Below are 15,916 nucleotides of genomic sequence, written 5' to 3'. Positions count from 1 at the left end.
GTGACAGTACGACGTCATCACCACGTTACATAATACTGACATCAACAGCGTACCCCAGACTTCATTTATAACCAACTCCCTCCCCCAGATTCACGCGAATCCTTTTTTCTCTTCGCTCAGACCAAATCTCTAATACAACCACAACAACCGCGACCATGAATCTCACGGGGTCAGGTTCGCCGCTAGCGCAGGCGGACCGTCTCCGCAGCCCCGGCCTCGCCACGGGCGAGCTGGGCATCCTGCGCTCGACCATCCTCCCCTCGTTCGCGCTGCACACGACCCTCGACCTGGCGGCGTGGGCGGCGTCGCGCGCGACCGACAAAGCCGAGCTCAAGGACTGGAACTGGCCAGCCAGCCAGGTGATCAACGCCTGGTGGAGCGCCGTGGGCCACCAGGTGTTCTACAACAACGTCTCCCCGCAAACGGCCTGGCGCGCCCTCTCGTGGACTGACAAGACCCTCCTGTCGCTCGTGACCGCCTGGGGCACGCGGCTGTTCGCGCGCATCGCCTCGCGCACCCTGCGCCGCGGCGCCGACGACGCGCGCTACGTGCAGCTCAAGAAGCAGAACCCCGTCGGCTTCTGGAAGGAGATGCTCTGGAAGCAGTACCTGCCCGAGGCCGCGCTGCTGACGCTGATCAGCTTGCCCTTCACCCTGCCCTTCCGGCTGACGAGCCCCAGCGTCGCGTTGGACGCGGACGTGCAGGCCGCGCTGCGCGCCTTCGGCGTGGGGCTGTTCGGCGCCGGGTTCGCGCTCGAGGTCCTGGCCGACGGGCAGATGGAGGCGCACCGCGCCGAGAGGCCCGACCTGTGCCGCACCGGCGTGTGGAGCATCGTTAGACATCCCAAGTATGTGTTCCCGGTCCCCAGCCCCAGTTGCAATTCTTGTTTGTATAGATGAGGAGGAGAAAGGCCACCGGCTAACCATGGCTTTTTGCGGCAGCTACCTCGGCGACACCCTCGTGCATCTGGGCTTCGCCTTCATCAACTGCGCCACCAACTTCAACCCGCTCGTCATCCTGGGCCCCCTGACCAACTACGTCTTCCTGCGCTTCATCGGCGGCGACAAGATGACCGAGGCCAGCCAGGAGGAGCGCTACAAGACCGAGGACCTGCACAAGTACGACCAGCTCCAGGAGTGGAAGACCAAGAAGAACAGCTTCTGGCCCGGGTTCAAGGAGATCGTCAACCCGTGGACGTGGGCGGTCGTCGGCTTCGGGGTCGTGGGTGTTGTCGTCGAGGAGGGCCTTCGTGGCTTGCTCACGAAATAGGTTTCTTTCTTCTTCCCTCATGTGTGTTTATTTCGATATACTCTGTACAACGGCAACGATCATGTAATCTATTCTTTATATCTTAATTGAATCGCAGGAGAAAAATCCTCCACATAACCTCCCCGTCTTGGAACTAACTGGATTTCCGTTAGAAACGGGAATGTTCAATACCCCTTCCCGCGTTTATACTCATTCAAAACCCCCTCCCCGCGCGCCAGCCGCCCCAGATTCTCCTTCAGGATATCCAACGACCGCGGGATATACTCCAGCCCAGCGCCGCTGATATGCGGACTGATCTGCACGTTCGGCGCCTCCCACAGCGGATCGTCGGCGGGCAAGGGCTCGGGGTCCGTGACGTCCAGCGCGGCGCCGCCGAGGACGCCCTCGCGCAGCGCGGCCACCAACGCGGTCTGGTCGACGATCTTGCCGCGGGCGATGTTCGTGACGAAGGGTTTATTCGAGGCATGCGCCGCCAGCAGCCGGAACTCGGCCGCGCCCAGCAGATGCGTCGTCTGCGGGGTCAGCGGCAGCGCGACGACGAGGTGGTCCAGCCCCAGCGCCAGGAAGGCGTGGATCGACGCCCGATCCGTGCCGTGATGCCACGAGACGGGGATCGTGCCCTCGCGGTCCCCCGTGCCGGGCACGATGTACCCCGTATCGACGCGGGAGGCGGGCGTCGGTCGTGGGGAGGCCGTGTAGGCGTGCACCTGCATGCCGAGGGCGGAGGCGACGCGGCCGACTTTTGCGCCCACAATTAGCTAGCCATCGGCTATATAGACCTCCCGCTAAAGTCGGGGAGGTGGGTTTTTGTGTGAAGGGGGGAAACGTACTCTGCCGCCCGATACTCCCGTACCCCAGAATCCCGACCTTCCGGCCGACCTGGTCGTGGACCCCGCTCATCCACTCCCCGTACTTGCCCCAGTGGTGGCGCTCCTGGCTCTTGTAGATGTTCACGAACCGCCGCGAGGCCACGAGCCAGTTCATGATCACCCACTCGGCGATCGGGGGCCCGTGGATCCCAGAGCTGGACGTCAGTGGGATTGTGGTGGTCTGGACGATCGGGTGCGTCATGATGTGGTCGAGGCCGGCGGAGAAGAAGTGGATGAGCTTGACGCTGTTACTGACGTTTAGTTTTGAGGGTCTTGGGGAATGTCGAAGTGATAAGGATAACGGAGAGCCACGTACTTGCGCACATCTTCGACGTTGGGGAGGTTGCTGAACGTCACGATATGGGTGGCTCTTTGGGCGTATTCTGCGAGGTGGGGGGGGAGGGGGGTCAGTATTTCGCATAATAAAAGTCTCGATCTTCGAAAAATTCCTCCGAAGAAAACAGCAAGCATACCGCTGGGGATTGGGGCGAAGTTCTCAAGCTTCAGATAGGTGATATCCGCGTGGGCGAACTTGGCCTGGATCTCCTCGAGGAGAGCGGGCGAGAAGTCGCCGGCGTTGGTGATGAGGATCCGGTCTTGGGCTAGAGGTGCGTCTCCCATGGTGAATTGCGATTGTGAGTGTGTAGTAGACATGAAGGGATCCCGAAAGTGTCGAGCGTCAATGCAAGAGTGGACGTGAGGGGGTTAGATTGCGCCATTGACTCGGTTTCTGGCGCTTTTTCCCTTTTTCCCTTATCGCCGGCAATTGCGACGATTTTCGGTATGCTTGATAGACCAGAGTCCCGGGGGAGAGGGGGAGATTACTAAGCGCGGGGAACGGTCGAGATAACTGATAACTAAGCCCGCCGGCGTCTTTCTTCTCTTATCGCTCGATCGTTCTTGGCTCGCTACTTTGTATCTTCTTTCTCTTGCGCTGCTCGGTCGCTCTCACTTACCATACATGTGCTTTACTCTTGTGAGACTCCGCTGGCATCATGGGAGATGTTGATGTTGCGATGGAGATTAATCTTTAGGTCAGTCACAACTTACAATTGCCGATCGGAGGCGGGTCATCAATTAATCTATTCTTCCAGTGTCGAAACATGCCGTCCCGCCAACTTCCGGTTAACGGTGCCACCACAACAAACATGACAGAAGTACGTCGCTTAAAGACTGGTTCATGACCTGTTCACGAAAGTGGGATCGACGGCGGACAGCACACTTCACTCCCTCGAATCGTCGAATCGCTTGGACTTCCCATCCTCCAATCTGACAGGCGCCTATCCGTGGTTCACCCGGCTTAGTGCTTGCAGAATGGGGCCGTGAGCTCCAGCCCGCCCCGTGGCTGATCGTTGTCTCGGAGACTCGGACAGTGGCCGTCTCTTTTGGAGTGATCGATACGGCGGCCATGGCCGAAAAATCCTTGCTAGCGCGAAGCCTGCTCCAGACTGTCGAGTCTAGGTCCGTATCGCGAGTCATCTGTCAATTCCCCCCTTACCCCCACAAACTCATTGTGATTCTCTCGTGTGGTCGACGGGCTAATCAGCTTCGTTCAAGCTACTGCGCTGCAGACTGCGTAACTTCATGACGGCCCCGGCAAGAACACGTTCAGCTCGCCACTATCACATCCTCCTGCAGCGACCAACAAAGCCTTGTCACCCTCAAACATTTGAACTCTCCTTCCATCACGAGGTAGCTCACAATTGGGTCAAATTTGCCGAACTGAGCGCGCTGAACTCGAAAACCGCACGCAATCCCCTCATTTCGTGCCGAACTGCTGCTTGTCGATCCATGTGGGTCAAGGGTCCAGCCGGCCGCTTAAATTGCCTCGACGCTGCAGGTCTTGCACGCCGTCAAGCACCAATGAAGGGCCAGCCGGCTTCTCTATCTTGCACTGCCATGCGCACGAACACCACGGGAGTAGCGCCATTTGCAGAAAGGGGTGGCGTCCATCAGGTGCGCCGGGCTGGATGTGTAATAATTAAACCTCCCAAGGGGGGATATCCACCCTTCCCCAGAGCTCCTTAAAACGGGCCGGTCTCCCCCTTTGGAGCGAGGGCTTTGAAGTTTTTTGTGTTTTTCGGGAGGTTCATCCCGCCCTTTTCCACCCGCCACGATGGCGCAACATCCACGCTCCGGTTTTGTTGGACGTTTTATGAATTTGTTGCCTCGTGCACAACGCGAGCAAAATGAGCAGCATCATTTTCCCCCAATGACCTCACCGGGGGTTTTCCCCCCGGCGGCGCCTGGGATGCTGCCGGGCGGAGATTTAGAGGCAATGGGCGCCGCCGCAATGCCACCTCCTGTCCCGCCGCCGCCGTCGCCGCCGCAGCAGCAGCAGCAGCAACCACAACAGCACCACCACCCCTACCACCCACAGCAACCACAACAACCCCGCCAACTGACCATCTCCACCACCGACGTCGGATCCCTCATTCCGCCGCAGGACAAATTGCTCGTCTTCCGCGCGTTGACGGGGATCGACAGCATTCCCGCGCTAACGACGCTCCAGCACTACCGCCGCACGGCGCCCAATATCGGCATCTACACGCGCGTCGTCAAGGCGGAGCACTCGGCGGGGCGGCGATACCGGTTCTTTAGTGTCTTGATCAACGTGTGCCTGGGGATCCAGATCGTGGTGGCAGCAGCCCTGACGGCGCTGGGCGCCGCGAGCGGGCCGCACTCGGCGGTGACGGCGTTCGGGGCGATCAACACAATCATGGCGGGGGTGCTCACGTACCTCAAGGGCTCTGGGTTGCCCGACCGGCTGAAACACTACCAGAACGAGTGGCGCAACATCCGCGAGTACATCGAGCAGCGCGAGCGCGAGCTTTGCTTGAGTGGCTGCGAGCTGGACATCCAGCAGGAGATCCACATCATCGAGTACATGTACGAGGGGGTGAAGCGCGAGATCGACCAGACGAAGAGCACGGAGAATCGGGCGGCGCCGCGCGAGGGAGGCCCAAACCGCCGGATGTTCTATCCGCAGCATAGACAGCAACAGCAACAACCGCAGCAGGTGCAGCAGGTGCAGCAGCAACAGCAACAGGGTCCGATGTATCCGTCACCGCAACCACACTCCCCGTATCCCAATGAATCGTATGTAGTGGAGAGGGTTCGGAGTCCGGCGCCGACGGAGGGCAAACCGTGACTGTGACTGTGATTGTGACTGCAACGGTGACTGCTGGCTGCATTACGATGCTTAGTATGACTGATAGTAATGACTTGTGCTAATTTGAGTATGCATTATCTAATCTCTAATCATCTTTCGATCGAAACTGGAACTTACTAAGTGTCAATGGCAATCCCGATCGAGTCTAGAGTCTAGTCACTCGTGATTACCCCGATCCACGGAACTGGTCCCTTGCCGTCGGAGCTGATTCTTGCCTCTGATAGGAGTATCTACTCCGAAGGTTGCAAGCCCAGCACAGAACGGAGTATAGGGTTGTCTGAGCACTTATCACAACACCATCTACTAATAAACACAAAGGAAAGACTGGTGCCTAGCTTCACCCACAAAGAAAGAATCCCCTGAGTCTGAAGTATAAATCCGCGACCAAACCTCAACCTCAACCCCAACCACAACAATCCCTCCTCAAACCATCCGAGAAAACCACACTCCATCCATCCACCCCCAATACAAACTCACCTCTTGACCAACCCACCAACCCACCACCCCACCCAATCCATCACACATGCAGAAATCCGACCAGCCCACCGGCAGCACCATGCATCTCGAAACAGCCACCGAAGCCGACGCCCCCGCCCTCGCCACCCTGTACTTCACCTGCTTCACCAACGCGGCCCACCGGCGCGTCTTCCCCCCGACCCCGGAGATGCACGCGTGGTGGACCGCCAACCTCCGCCGGAAGATCGCAAGCGGCCGGAGCGTGGTGCTCAAGATGGTGGATTATGCGGCGGAGCCGCTTCCTGCGGCGATCGGTAGTACCCCTGAGGAGAATGGGAGTGATAGCTCCGCAGCCGGAAGCGATAGCGAGACAGGGAGCTATGCGGCCAGTGACGATGCAACGGGACCTAGTTCAGCAGCTAGAGATGCGGACGCGGATCCAGGCGTGGAGAAAGAGAGCATGCAAGGGAAAGGGAGAGGCAGAATCGTCGCCTTCGCGGAGTGGGAGCTTCCCTCCGCTTCCTCTTCCCCTGCGCCTGCGCCTGCGCCTGCGCCTGCCTCTTCTGCCCCAGTTCAAAGTCAAGATCAAGATCCGTCTCAACCCACCCCCTCAACTCAACCGCAAGACCCCAACCCCGACCCCACCCTCCCACCCAACCTCTCCCCCTCCGACAAAGACCTCCTGCTCCGCCTCCGCGCACAAACCACCCGCCACCGCGAGGAGGACATGCGCGGCGTCGAGGGCGGGTATTATCGTACGTTCCCCTCCCTTTCATTTCGTTACTATACACGGGAAATACCCCGGAGTACACCTTCTCTGGGCGACGAGCTCATACTAACAACGACGCTAGACCTCAGCATCCTCGGCACCAATCCCGCATACCGGTCCCAAGGGCTGGGATCCCGGCTGCTGGCGTGGGGCATTGAGCGCGCGCGCGCCGAAGGGAGGCAGATCTACCTGTGTGCGTCGCGGGAGGGGCGGCCGCTGTATGTGAAGCGGGGGTTTGTGAGGGTTTCGGAGGGGGAGGTCGTTGTTGAGGAGGGGGGGGAGAGGAATTGGTTTATGGTCTGGCGGGGATAGATTTTAATATTTTGGAAGAGGGGGGCTGGGGGGTTGGTTAGATGTGTACGTGCTGTTTATCCGATTAGAGGAGAGAGTGGCTATTTGGGCTTGTTGGTGGTTTCGGTATTGGATATGCTCATCAGGATAGACTGCAAGTGTACATACAGAGTGTGGGATATCGGTATCGTGGACAGGATTTCATGGGAAACTGAATTACGGAAGGATAAACTGATACATACAGCACACATACTTCATACTTCATATTTCATACTTCGTATACCATCCATGCCATCATAGGCTAACGCCCACCCATTTTACTCTTCTTTCCTACGTTTCCCCAGACTAAGCAGCAGCACGACCCTTGGTCTCGGGTACGCCCATCCAAGCCGCACCCATCACCACCCAGATCGCACCGGAGAACCACACCGCCGCGCCGCCGGCAGCACCGCTCTCGAACGTCGTCACGACCGACGCGATCAGCCCGAACAACCCGCACAGGAAACCCATCACACCCAAACCGAAGCCGCGGAAGGGCGCGGCGAACAGCTCCACCGTGTACGTGGTGAGCACGGCCAGGTTGGCAGCCCCCAGGAACGACAGGATGCATTCGAACGCCAAGAGCGCGTCGCGGGATCGCGACACCGTCGCCAGGAACATGAACAGCCCCGTTAGCACCGCAAGCACAGCCCCCGTGCGCTTGCGTCCGAGACCCTTGGCCTCGATCAGAAAGCCAGCGATGATCGGGCCAGGGATAGCGCAGATGGCCACGTACAGGTACCGGCTGTACAGATAGTCCGTGGTCACGGTGGTGGCGGTGACCGAGGCCACGCCCTTGGTGACGAGGTACGTGCTGATGTAGGTCTTGTGGAGGATGAAGGTCAGCCCCGTGACGGACCAGAGGAGGCACAGCGCGGCAAAGCAGAGAGGGCCGGCGAATGACAGCAGCGCCTTGAGGCGGGATGGTCGACGCGACCCGGGCGTGCTGGCGTCCACGGTCGAGTCGATGCGCGCGAAGGACGACTCGTCCAACCAGGTGCGCCGCTTGTTGTAGGCGGCCATGTCCTTGACCAGCTGCGTCGCTTCGGCGTCCCGGCGTTTCGAGAGCAGGTATTTGGGCGTCTCGCGGAGGGGGAAGGCGAAGCGGCAGAGGTACAGGAACAGGGTCATGCAGCCGAAGGTCCACCACACGTATCGCCATCCCTTGTTGCTGACATAGTGGCAGGAGCTGCTGCTGCTGCTGCTGCTGCCGCCCCCACCGCTACCGGATCCTGTGGCGCGGGATTGGTGGGAGAGTGCTGTCGCCGTGCTGACCTCGTCGGGACCAGTGCCGCATGTGTACTCCGCGATGAACGCCCTATGCTCGGTTAGACCAGTCTTCAACCGAGACAGGAGCACACTCACCAGCCAACAGCTGACGCCACAAGCTGTCCCAGTCCCCAGAAAGCACCTTGGATGGTGACCAAGAACTGGTGCGAGGCAGGAACCGACTCCAGCAGGATCATCGCATCCACAACTTGGTTTCCAGCCACCGCAAAGCCCACAACGAATCCCACCACACAAAGACCCGTGAAGGCGGGCATTCCGGCTCCCACCAGTCCTCCCATGCCCATGAGGACGACGGTGCTGGTGAAGATCCACTTGCGGCCCAGGAAGTCGGACATCCAGGGCCAGGCCGTCGCACCGGTGGTGATGCCAACAAACAAGCTGATAAACAGATAAGCCTCCTTGTTGTACGAGTAGAAGAATTGCGCCTCGTTGGCGGCGGACGGGGCTATAATGAAGAACGACATCAGCCAGAACTAAAACGTTAGCACCCTTCATGATTCTCACGTATGGTTTAAGTTCCAACATACACTATCCAGAAACCATCCGACACTAGTGATCACAAAGAGCAACCACTGGTACAGGCCCATGCCCATGTCCAACAAGGCTTGATTCAAGAGCGCCGCCTTGGCCGCATAAACCGCGTCCGTTCCCGCCTGGGAAGTCGGGGTGTCGATCGTCGATCCGTAGACATTGGTGTGCGGTCTGTCCGAAGGAGACTCCTTGGGGTGAGGCGCTTTCTCGACATCGGCCACCAGAGTGGAGGCAAAGGCACTCTGGGCCTCGATGTTACGCTCACGAGTCACCGGCAGGACCTGTTCCGTCGCCATCTTTGTTTGTCCAAGTTTACAAGTGGCCAGAAGGACGAGAGAGAAAAAAATGATAGACGTGGGGAACAGCACCCCGCTTTATGTAGACCTGAGGGGCAGCTGTCGACCGGAGCCGAGCCCGACGAGTCACAGGTTTTCAATATCGAAGCATGCCTTATCTGCGGCCCAGTACGTAAAACTCGGCCGCGGAGATATTGAGCGTGCTGCTCATGGTGACTTTGAGGGATTGGTCAAGGAGTATAGCCCGTTATCAAGGGCAAACCAAAGCGTCGTGGAGATCCCCAGCCGATTGACCCTTCGTGTGTCCCTCACGTCGCATTAAATCATCAGACGCAGGAATTCCTTAGGGATAAGTACCATTGCCCTGCAAAAACGCACAAATCCGCAGCATTGTCCCCGTCAAGAGGGTAAAACTTCATCCCGCGAGCGGAGATCGGACGCAAAAAACGGCCCACACCCCGAGCGGATGGAGCTGGGGTCGGACATAACCCCCAGCTGTCAAATAGGAATCGGGCAGCGAGTGGGGGAGCAGCTGCACAACGGAAACACCATTGGCTGACGTTGCTTGTCTCTGCTGCCAAGATTCTCTCGATGCTGAGGGTTGCGTTGCCTCGAGGGTCGTGCCATGGTGGTCGATCAGTGTCCCACAGGCCTTAAGTGAGTCCAAAGCTTTAAGTGAGTTAGAGTCCTGAGACCCCTAGCATGAGCACCGTCAGCAAGCATGCCTGTCTTCCACTTTTGGGGTTTGAGTGACTGTCAAGTACAGGATCCAAGCAGACAAGAAGAATGAGGAATGAGGATGCATGCAGATGCAGTGCATTGCGGAATCTAAACCCAGTCAGTTTGTCGGCGGTAACCGCCGTCGGCCGAGATTGCCATATCAAGCACCAACCCTTTCACACCTGCGGCAAGCCTCAGGCCTCAACCTCAAGATGCATTATTAATCAGCACTGTAGAACAACCATCACGTCATGGGCCTATCATCTCCGCCTACATACTATATCAAGGCCTCATTCATGCCAAACATAAACTCTCAAACACAACCATTGATTACAGCATATATACACATACAAATACACATACCACAAAGCAGCCAAAGATGACCCACCTCCCCAAGATCTTCATGCAAGTCCACCACCACCCCCATTAGTTAAAACCCCCAACTTCAACTAACCAAACCCCCACCAGCACCGGCGCAACCGGCTACATCGGCGGCGACGCCCTCTACGCCCTCGTCCAGAAGCACCCGGAGTATCAATACACCGTGCTAGTCCGCAGCGCCGAGAAAGCCCAAGCCGTGCAGGAGCAATACCCCTCCGCGCGGGTAGTCATCGGCGACCTCGACAACTCCGCGCTGTTGGAGAAGGAGAGCGCCGACGCCGATATTGTTCTCCGTAAGTTTGCCCATCCCCTTACCCCATTCACCTATCTCCGATATCCCCAGCCCAGGGCTCCCGTCTTGCTACGCTACGCCTACAGCGGAAGACGAACCAACCAACCAGTCCCCTCAAGCTAACAGAATAGGAAAACAGACACAGCCGACGCCTCGGACCACGCGGACGCAGCCAAGGCCATCGCCGCCGGCCTGGCCAGGGGCCACACCCCCGTGAAGCCGGGGTACTGGCTGCACACGGGCGGGACGGGGATCCTGACGTACGCGGACACGGACCGGGACGTGTTCGGCGAGGCCAGCGACAAGGTGTACGACGACTGGGACGGGGTGGACGAGCTGCTGAGCTTGCCGGCGCATGCGTTCCACCGGAACGTGGACGAGATCGTGCTGGAGACGGGGGCGAAACGGGGGGAGGTCGTTCGGACGGCGCTGGTGTGTCCGCCGACCATCTACGGTATGTCCCCACGGGCCCCACGGGCCACGGCCCCCCAGCTCTCATCTCTTGCACCTTCAGCGTTAGCTCTAACACGATGTGTGTATCTGGCTGGAAACTGCTGTTGACAACACCGAACAGGAAGAGGGAGAGGCCCCTCCTCCCGCCGCGGCCGGCAAGTCTACGAGCTGGCGCGCGTGACGCTCGAGCTCCAGAAAGCGCCCATCATCGGCGCGGGCAAATCCATCTGGAACAATGTGCACGTGCACGATCTCAGCGATCTGTATGTCTTGCTGGTCGAGGCGGCCGTGGCTGAAAGAGAGGGTCGTCAGCGCGATGGCAGCAACGCCGACGACGCCAACGACCGCGAGCGCTGGGGCGCGCGCGCCTACTACCTCGCCGAGAATGGCGAGCATGTTTGGGGGGAGCTGTCGCGGGCGATCGCCAAGTATGCAGCTGAGCTGGGCCTGATCGGGCAGTCGAGGGCGGAGCAGATCAGCTTGGAGGAGGGGAAGAAGTTCGCTGGGTTTGAGTCGCTGAGCTGGGGGCTGAACTCGCGGGGGAGGGCGAGGAGGGCGGCCAAGGTGCTGGGGTGGACGCCTTCGCGGCCGAGTCTGGAGGCGACGCTGCCGGAGATCTTGGAGGATGAGCAGCGCAGGTTGCTGAAGTGAGATTTCTTCTCTCTGTAGGTGTGGATAAGGCTGAAGCTGAGAGAGCTCGAGATTTTGGTTGAGATGGCGAGCTTCCAGGCATTTATAGTGTAGAAAGACGGTACATGGGAAATCATACAGGTCGACTACGCTTGACATTCCTTTGACAGACAGACTTACAACTCATCTACAATGACCAGGCACACTCGCAAAACACCGATAATCAAATGTTATATGCTAGTATTATACGCAGCCGAAGCTCCATGTATGCAATAACAGCACCGCTCAGAAAGATAGACTGACCACAGACGCAGACCGGCAAAGAGCCAGTAGACATGCAAGCCTGAACCCGATGACACAAGGAAAAAAGAAGCGAGTGCAATCATTCGTAAAATCGTTAATGGCAAACGGCCCGGACAAGGCCTATGTTGGTACTCCCAGCATCCGAAGACGCTCCCGTAGCGCTTCGACCTCCTCTTCGACCTCCCCCTCTCCCTTCTTATCCTTCAAGGAGATGGACCGATACTCTCCATCTCCTCCTGGCGCGCCGACGGTCACCCAAACGAACTTGCTGCCGCTGCTGCCTGCGTGGGCGTGTTCCTGGGAGCCCTCCCAGAAGATTTCAAGCGCACTGAGACCTTCAGAAGATGACGGCCGCCCTCCTAGCCGCCCTTGCTTGATCCAACCCTTCATGACCTCCTTGATGAAGATGATCTTTGGTATGAACAGGTTCGCGTCAAGAACATCGCGGATTCGGTCGTCGGCTGCACTAGCACTACCGCCGTAGGCAATGCTGAGGAACGTGGAAACTTCGTCCGACGCTACAGCCCGTGTGTCAAACCCAGAGGGGTGCATTCTTCCTTTGGCGCTCAGGTACCGCGCAGCCGAAGGTGAGAGATGATAGAAATCAACCCACGGCGACGAACTTCTCGTGCGCCCTGGAGAAATGACGAGTTTGGTGTGATCGGGGAAGTTGAACTACAAGACTGTTAATCCGCATGGCCTTTCTGACTGAAGTTTGGTGTACTAACCTGAAATGCACCGTCTCCAAATCCCCAGACGCCCACATTGCCCAGTCGCTGGTAGAACTTGATGAACTGGCCTGGGTTGTCGATGGCCAATTCGTCTTCGACGAGGGTTTCGTCACCATGTCGACCAAGAGACCCGATCATGTACTTGCCAAACTGATCAACCAACTTGACACGTTTGATCTTCTCCGCATCCGCACGCGCACAGTCAATGCCCGAATTGGTGCGGACTTTGATACCAGAACCTGACGAGCCACTGGAAGAACTCTTCACTTCGAATAGTGACGGCGAAATGGACGCTTTCCGAATTCCGCCGCGGCATTCGGAAAAGTTCAGGTTACAGTTTTCGTAGAATTCCACCGGCTTCCCGTGTCGTGGAATCAGCTGGTCAGCTTCCGGGTATACGTAGTGCCCATCCTCCTGGCTACGGGCTTTGCGGCGAATATGTCTTTCGCCGTCCCGTACCACCACGCCACTCGCTTGCTGGCTGTGCTCAGCCTTGAATAGACACCCCACGCTGCCATCGTCCAGCACATAGCCGATTCCGTACCGATTAGTGTAATCGACCCATTTGATGACATACGAGTGAGGCGTTCTGCGCAGCCCTGCCCTTCTTCGTGCTGCAGAATGCGGTACCATGTTAGCTAGCATGTGTCTCAGGTCGGTATTCACATCTTCGAGCGATGTCCTTGGGAGTATCTCGCAGGGGTCACTCGAGTGAAAGAGAGGATGAGCCCCTAACGTCGATCGTGGCTTGGTACCCAATGAGGTAGTCGCCCTGCTGCTGGAGCTGTTGGTCGACTGTGAAGACTGTGTCTCAGAACGCACAAGTTTTCGCTCCCCGGTCGAGCCTTCGCTAAAAGACCCCTTAGGCTCTGACCTTGGCTTTGATGCTTCAGTGGGCTCCGCCTTTGGGGCTGAGCGGAGGGATGATTGGCGTGCTTTCACAGGTTTGCTGTCTGCTGTTGCCGACACCACGCGCTCTTGCACAACCGGCATCGTCTGTGTGCTTTCTTGGCTAGCAGCCTCTAGCCTACGGGACTGTGATCGCGTTTTGCCAATAGTAAGTATGCCGGGACCATTGCTCGACAACGCTTGCGGTGGAATATTTCGATCCAAGTCGCGCAACGAGCTAGAATAGGACGCCGCCACGCCGCGGCGCGCTCGGATAGGGCGTCCAGCCAGTCCACCTGTGGGAATGGGCACTGCAGCTGCAACGTTAGAGTCGACACCTCTTCCGTCGGAAACAGCCCGTGCTGCTGCGGCTGGAGGTTCGCAGATCGCGGATATTTTCCGGACAGAGCCTCTGCCAGTAGCAGCCTGCTGCCGGAGCGTCGCTGCGTGGCTCTGAGACTCCTTCCGTCGCTGCTGCGCAGCGGCCAGTGCTGCTTGAGTGCGGGTAAGTGAAGCTGCATTAGCGTGTACAGACCCACTGCTTTTCCTGGAAAGCACACTCTCGTCGAATGAGGAACCATCCTTTCGGGCCAACAGAGCAGATACCGGGTCACTCCAATCTCCATCTGGTACATTGGGGTATTTGTACACAATGTCCTCCGGCAACGGGATGACCGGCTGGAAACCTCTTTCCTCCTCAATTAAACACTCGGCATAAGCGGACTTCGAGCAGTTTCTGCCCGCAGCCTTGCGCGCAGAGCCATCCGGTTTCCGGCCCACTCCGCATAGCGTGTAGAACGCGGCTCTACATATGGCATATCGCTGACTTGGGTCGTCCACGTGTTCTATATATCCAGAAAGCCTGTCGTCGTACTCCAAACTATAACCCATCATCATGTGATCGCCACGAGGCTCATCCGGTCTCAACCAGACAGGCCTGTTGAGGCAGCTTCTCGGATCTAGACGTTTCGGTATGCAGCCCTCGTACATGCTGAAGAATGGATGTTCAACCAGGTCATCCGGTTCGGGGCGTTCATCTTCTGACAGATTGAGACACGAGCTCACGAGGGTTTTAGCCTCTTCGGGAATGTGGTTGGCGCACTCGGCCCCCTTGGGCCAGACATATGTCAGGTTTCGAACTTTCTTATAGATCTCTTCTTGCGTTTTAGATTGGAATGGCGGGTAACCTGTAAGCATAGCGAAGCTGCACATACTTAGCCTGAGGTTCGTTCAAGGTAGTTCAGGATACTTACCAAATAACACCCAATGACCAAATATCCACCTTCTGAGTGTGTCCACCCTTGCTCCGATCAAGAACCTCCGGCGCGATATAGTTTGGTGTGCCGCATAGTGTTCTCCTTCGCTTTTCGTCCTTCTCTGATACAATCATAGCCGCGAGGCCGAAGTCGCCGACCTTGATGTCCATGTTCTTGTCCAGAAAGAGGTTCCCCATCTTCAAGTCTCGGTGTGCGACATTGCGCTTGTGCAGATATTTCACTGCACCGCAGAGCTGGATCATGAATCGTCGGACCTCGGGTAAGCTCAAGCATTTTCTCTTCCTTACCATGTCCATGACCGATCCATTCGGGCATAATTCCAGGATGACATATATGCAGCTGTCGAAGGCGAAGGCGCGATGGAACTCGACGATATGGGGGTGGCGCATTTTCGAATGGATCTGAAGCTCTGTTCGGAACTGCGCGGCAAGGTCAGTAACCGTTCGACAGCGAAGTGCGCGTCTAGTGCAATACCTTCTCTTGCATCTTCTTCTGGGCCATTTCAGACCGGACTACTTTCATAGCGAAGACGCGGCCATTGCGCAGCAGGGTCCCCTCATAACAAATCGCAAAGCCTCCCTTTCCCAGGAACGCCCCAGTCGAGTATTGCTCTCCATCCTCCTCGGGCTCAACGACTAATGACGGCGGTGGTGGCGCATGGTTCTTCGACGACGAGGTTTTCTGAGCGGCGGCAGCGGCGGCAGCGTTTTTATCCAGCACTTTACGCTCCATCGACACCTTTGGTCTGATCACTTGGTTGGTGGATCGCGGTGACAATGCGTCCAACATGTTGCACTCACAAGACGTCGCGTCTTATAGTTGGGTATCAATGCTTGCGACCAGAGACAGACCAGCAGCTTCGGGCAAGTATGTCGGGCGTAGCGAACATCAGATGGGGCGGTCGAGATAGTCAAGGAAGGGCGAATGGGACGATAGGGAGGTATGATGAACCGATCGATGCCTGAGTATCTTTTTGAGAGGTTAGTAACGTGAAGCGATAAGATGATATGCACGCGTCGCCACTCGGGGAGCTCCAACGCCGGTCATTGATCGATGGGTCGAGGGACTCTTTCACGGCAGCAACGGGAGAACCACCGACAAGCAGAGCATGCGGGCAGCAAGAAGACTAGGCCAGCAACAAGACAGACATACCGGGAATCAACAAAATTATAAAACAATGACGCTTAAAAACACAAAGCCATGCATATAACGCCGCACAACCCAAAGAGTTTTTGTGTTTGAGGGAGAGGGGGGGAGGA

The 15,916-nt window shown here is 57.6% G+C and overlaps 7 protein-coding genes across 7 annotated transcripts; 4 read left to right on the top strand and 3 right to left on the bottom strand.

Moving 5' to 3' along the window:
• The first annotated feature begins 62 nt into the window (after window positions 1–62).
• Window positions 63–1,391, top strand: BO95DRAFT_477579 (DUF1295 domain protein). The gene is made up of 2 exons (XM_025589995.1): window positions 63–847; window positions 942–1,391. The coding sequence occupies exons 1-2, from the start codon at window positions 156–158 to the stop codon at window positions 1,267–1,269; spliced, it is 1,020 nt and encodes a 339-aa protein (XP_025436447.1). The 5' UTR covers window positions 63–155; the 3' UTR covers window positions 1,270–1,391.
• Window positions 1,392–1,433: 42 nt separating this feature from the next.
• Window positions 1,434–2,759, bottom strand: BO95DRAFT_376850 (D-isomer specific 2-hydroxyacid dehydrogenase family protein; the record flags this gene model as incomplete). The annotated part of the gene is made up of 4 exons (XM_025583224.1): window positions 1,434–2,008; window positions 2,100–2,383; window positions 2,455–2,521; window positions 2,612–2,759. The coding sequence occupies 4 exons, from the start codon at window positions 2,757–2,759 to the stop codon at window positions 1,434–1,436; spliced, it is 1,074 nt and encodes a 357-aa protein (XP_025436446.1).
• A 1,177-nt stretch (window positions 2,760–3,936) lies between these two features.
• On the top strand, window positions 3,937–5,714 carry BO95DRAFT_34614 (uncharacterized protein). Its single transcript, XM_025581989.1, has 2 exons — window positions 3,937–5,377; window positions 5,455–5,714. Exon 1 carries the CDS (start codon window positions 4,255–4,257, stop codon window positions 5,287–5,289), a length of 1,035 nt encoding a protein of 344 aa, XP_025436445.1. The 5' UTR covers window positions 3,937–4,254; the 3' UTR covers window positions 5,290–5,377; window positions 5,455–5,714.
• On the top strand, window positions 5,624–6,847 carry BO95DRAFT_519125 (GNAT family N-acetyltransferase; the record flags this gene model as incomplete). Its single annotated transcript, XM_025592008.1, has 2 exons — window positions 5,624–6,521; window positions 6,618–6,847. The coding sequence occupies exons 1-2, from the start codon at window positions 5,834–5,836 to the stop codon at window positions 6,845–6,847; spliced, it is 918 nt and encodes a 305-aa protein (XP_025436444.1). The 5' UTR covers window positions 5,624–5,833.
• Window positions 6,848–7,171: 324 nt separating this feature from the next.
• BO95DRAFT_486603 (MFS general substrate transporter) lies at window positions 7,172–9,278 on the bottom strand (the record flags this gene model as incomplete). Its single annotated transcript, XM_025590463.1, has 3 exons — window positions 8,683–9,278; window positions 8,231–8,628; window positions 7,172–8,183 (listed from the first exon to the last, which is right to left on the bottom strand). The coding sequence occupies exons 1-3, from the start codon at window positions 8,980–8,982 to the stop codon at window positions 7,172–7,174; spliced, it is 1,710 nt and encodes a 569-aa protein (XP_025436443.1). The 5' UTR covers window positions 8,983–9,278.
• Window positions 9,279–9,974: 696 nt separating this feature from the next.
• Window positions 9,975–11,675, top strand: BO95DRAFT_486602 (nucleoside-diphosphate-sugar epimerase). The gene is made up of 4 exons (XM_025590462.1): window positions 9,975–10,107; window positions 10,171–10,376; window positions 10,515–10,829; window positions 10,950–11,675. The coding sequence occupies exons 1-4, from the start codon at window positions 10,082–10,084 to the stop codon at window positions 11,477–11,479; spliced, it is 1,077 nt and encodes a 358-aa protein (XP_025436442.1). The 5' UTR covers window positions 9,975–10,081; the 3' UTR covers window positions 11,480–11,675.
• Window positions 11,662–15,900, bottom strand: BO95DRAFT_448353 (putative serine/threonine protein kinase). The gene is made up of 4 exons (XM_025587827.1): window positions 15,132–15,900; window positions 14,634–15,076; window positions 12,490–14,584; window positions 11,662–12,436 (listed from the first exon to the last, which is right to left on the bottom strand). Exons 1-4 carry the CDS (start codon window positions 15,444–15,446, stop codon window positions 11,882–11,884), a joined length of 3,408 nt encoding a protein of 1,135 aa, XP_025436441.1. The 5' UTR covers window positions 15,447–15,900; the 3' UTR covers window positions 11,662–11,881.
• Window positions 15,901–15,916: the final 16 nt, after the last annotated feature.

Source organism: Aspergillus brunneoviolaceus (assembly GCF_003184695.1).
Source record: "Aspergillus brunneoviolaceus CBS 621.78 unplaced genomic scaffold BO95scaffold_116, whole genome shotgun sequence".
In the NCBI taxonomy this organism is placed as follows: Eukaryota; Fungi; Ascomycota; class Eurotiomycetes; order Eurotiales; family Aspergillaceae; genus Aspergillus; species Aspergillus brunneoviolaceus.
Note: the sequence above shows the minus strand (reverse complement) of the source record. Positions and strands in the feature narration are given on the sequence as shown.

Coding starts and splice junctions, on each gene's coding strand:
- BO95DRAFT_34614 (XM_025581989.1), top strand. CDS start 4,255: ATGGCGCAACATCCACGCTCCGGTTTTGTTGGACGTTTTATGAATTTG.
- BO95DRAFT_477579 (XM_025589995.1), top strand. CDS start 156: ATGAATCTCACGGGGTCAGGTTCGCCGCTAGCGCAGGCGGACCGTCTC. Junction 848..941: donor AGCATCGTTAGACATCCCAA/GTATGTGTTCCC, acceptor TTTTTGCGGCAG/CTACCTCGGCGACACCCTCG.
- BO95DRAFT_486602 (XM_025590462.1), top strand. CDS start 10,082: ATGACCCACCTCCCCAAGATCTTCAT. Junction 10,108..10,170: donor CACCTCCCCAAGATCTTCAT/GCAAGTCCACCA, acceptor AACCCCCACCAG/CACCGGCGCAACCGGCTACA. Junction 10,377..10,514: donor CGACGCCGATATTGTTCTCC/GTAAGTTTGCCC, acceptor ATAGGAAAACAG/ACACAGCCGACGCCTCGGAC.
- BO95DRAFT_448353 (XM_025587827.1), bottom strand. CDS start 15,446: ATGTTGGACGCATTGTCACCGCGATCCACCAACCAAGTGATCAGACCA. Junction 15,077..15,131: donor AGAAGAAGATGCAAGAGAAG/GTATTGCACTAG, acceptor CTTGCCGCGCAG/TTCCGAACAGAGCTTCAGAT. Junction 14,585..14,633: donor TGGTCATTGGGTGTTATTTG/GTAAGTATCCTG, acceptor AAGTATGTGCAG/CTTCGCTATGCTTACAGGTT.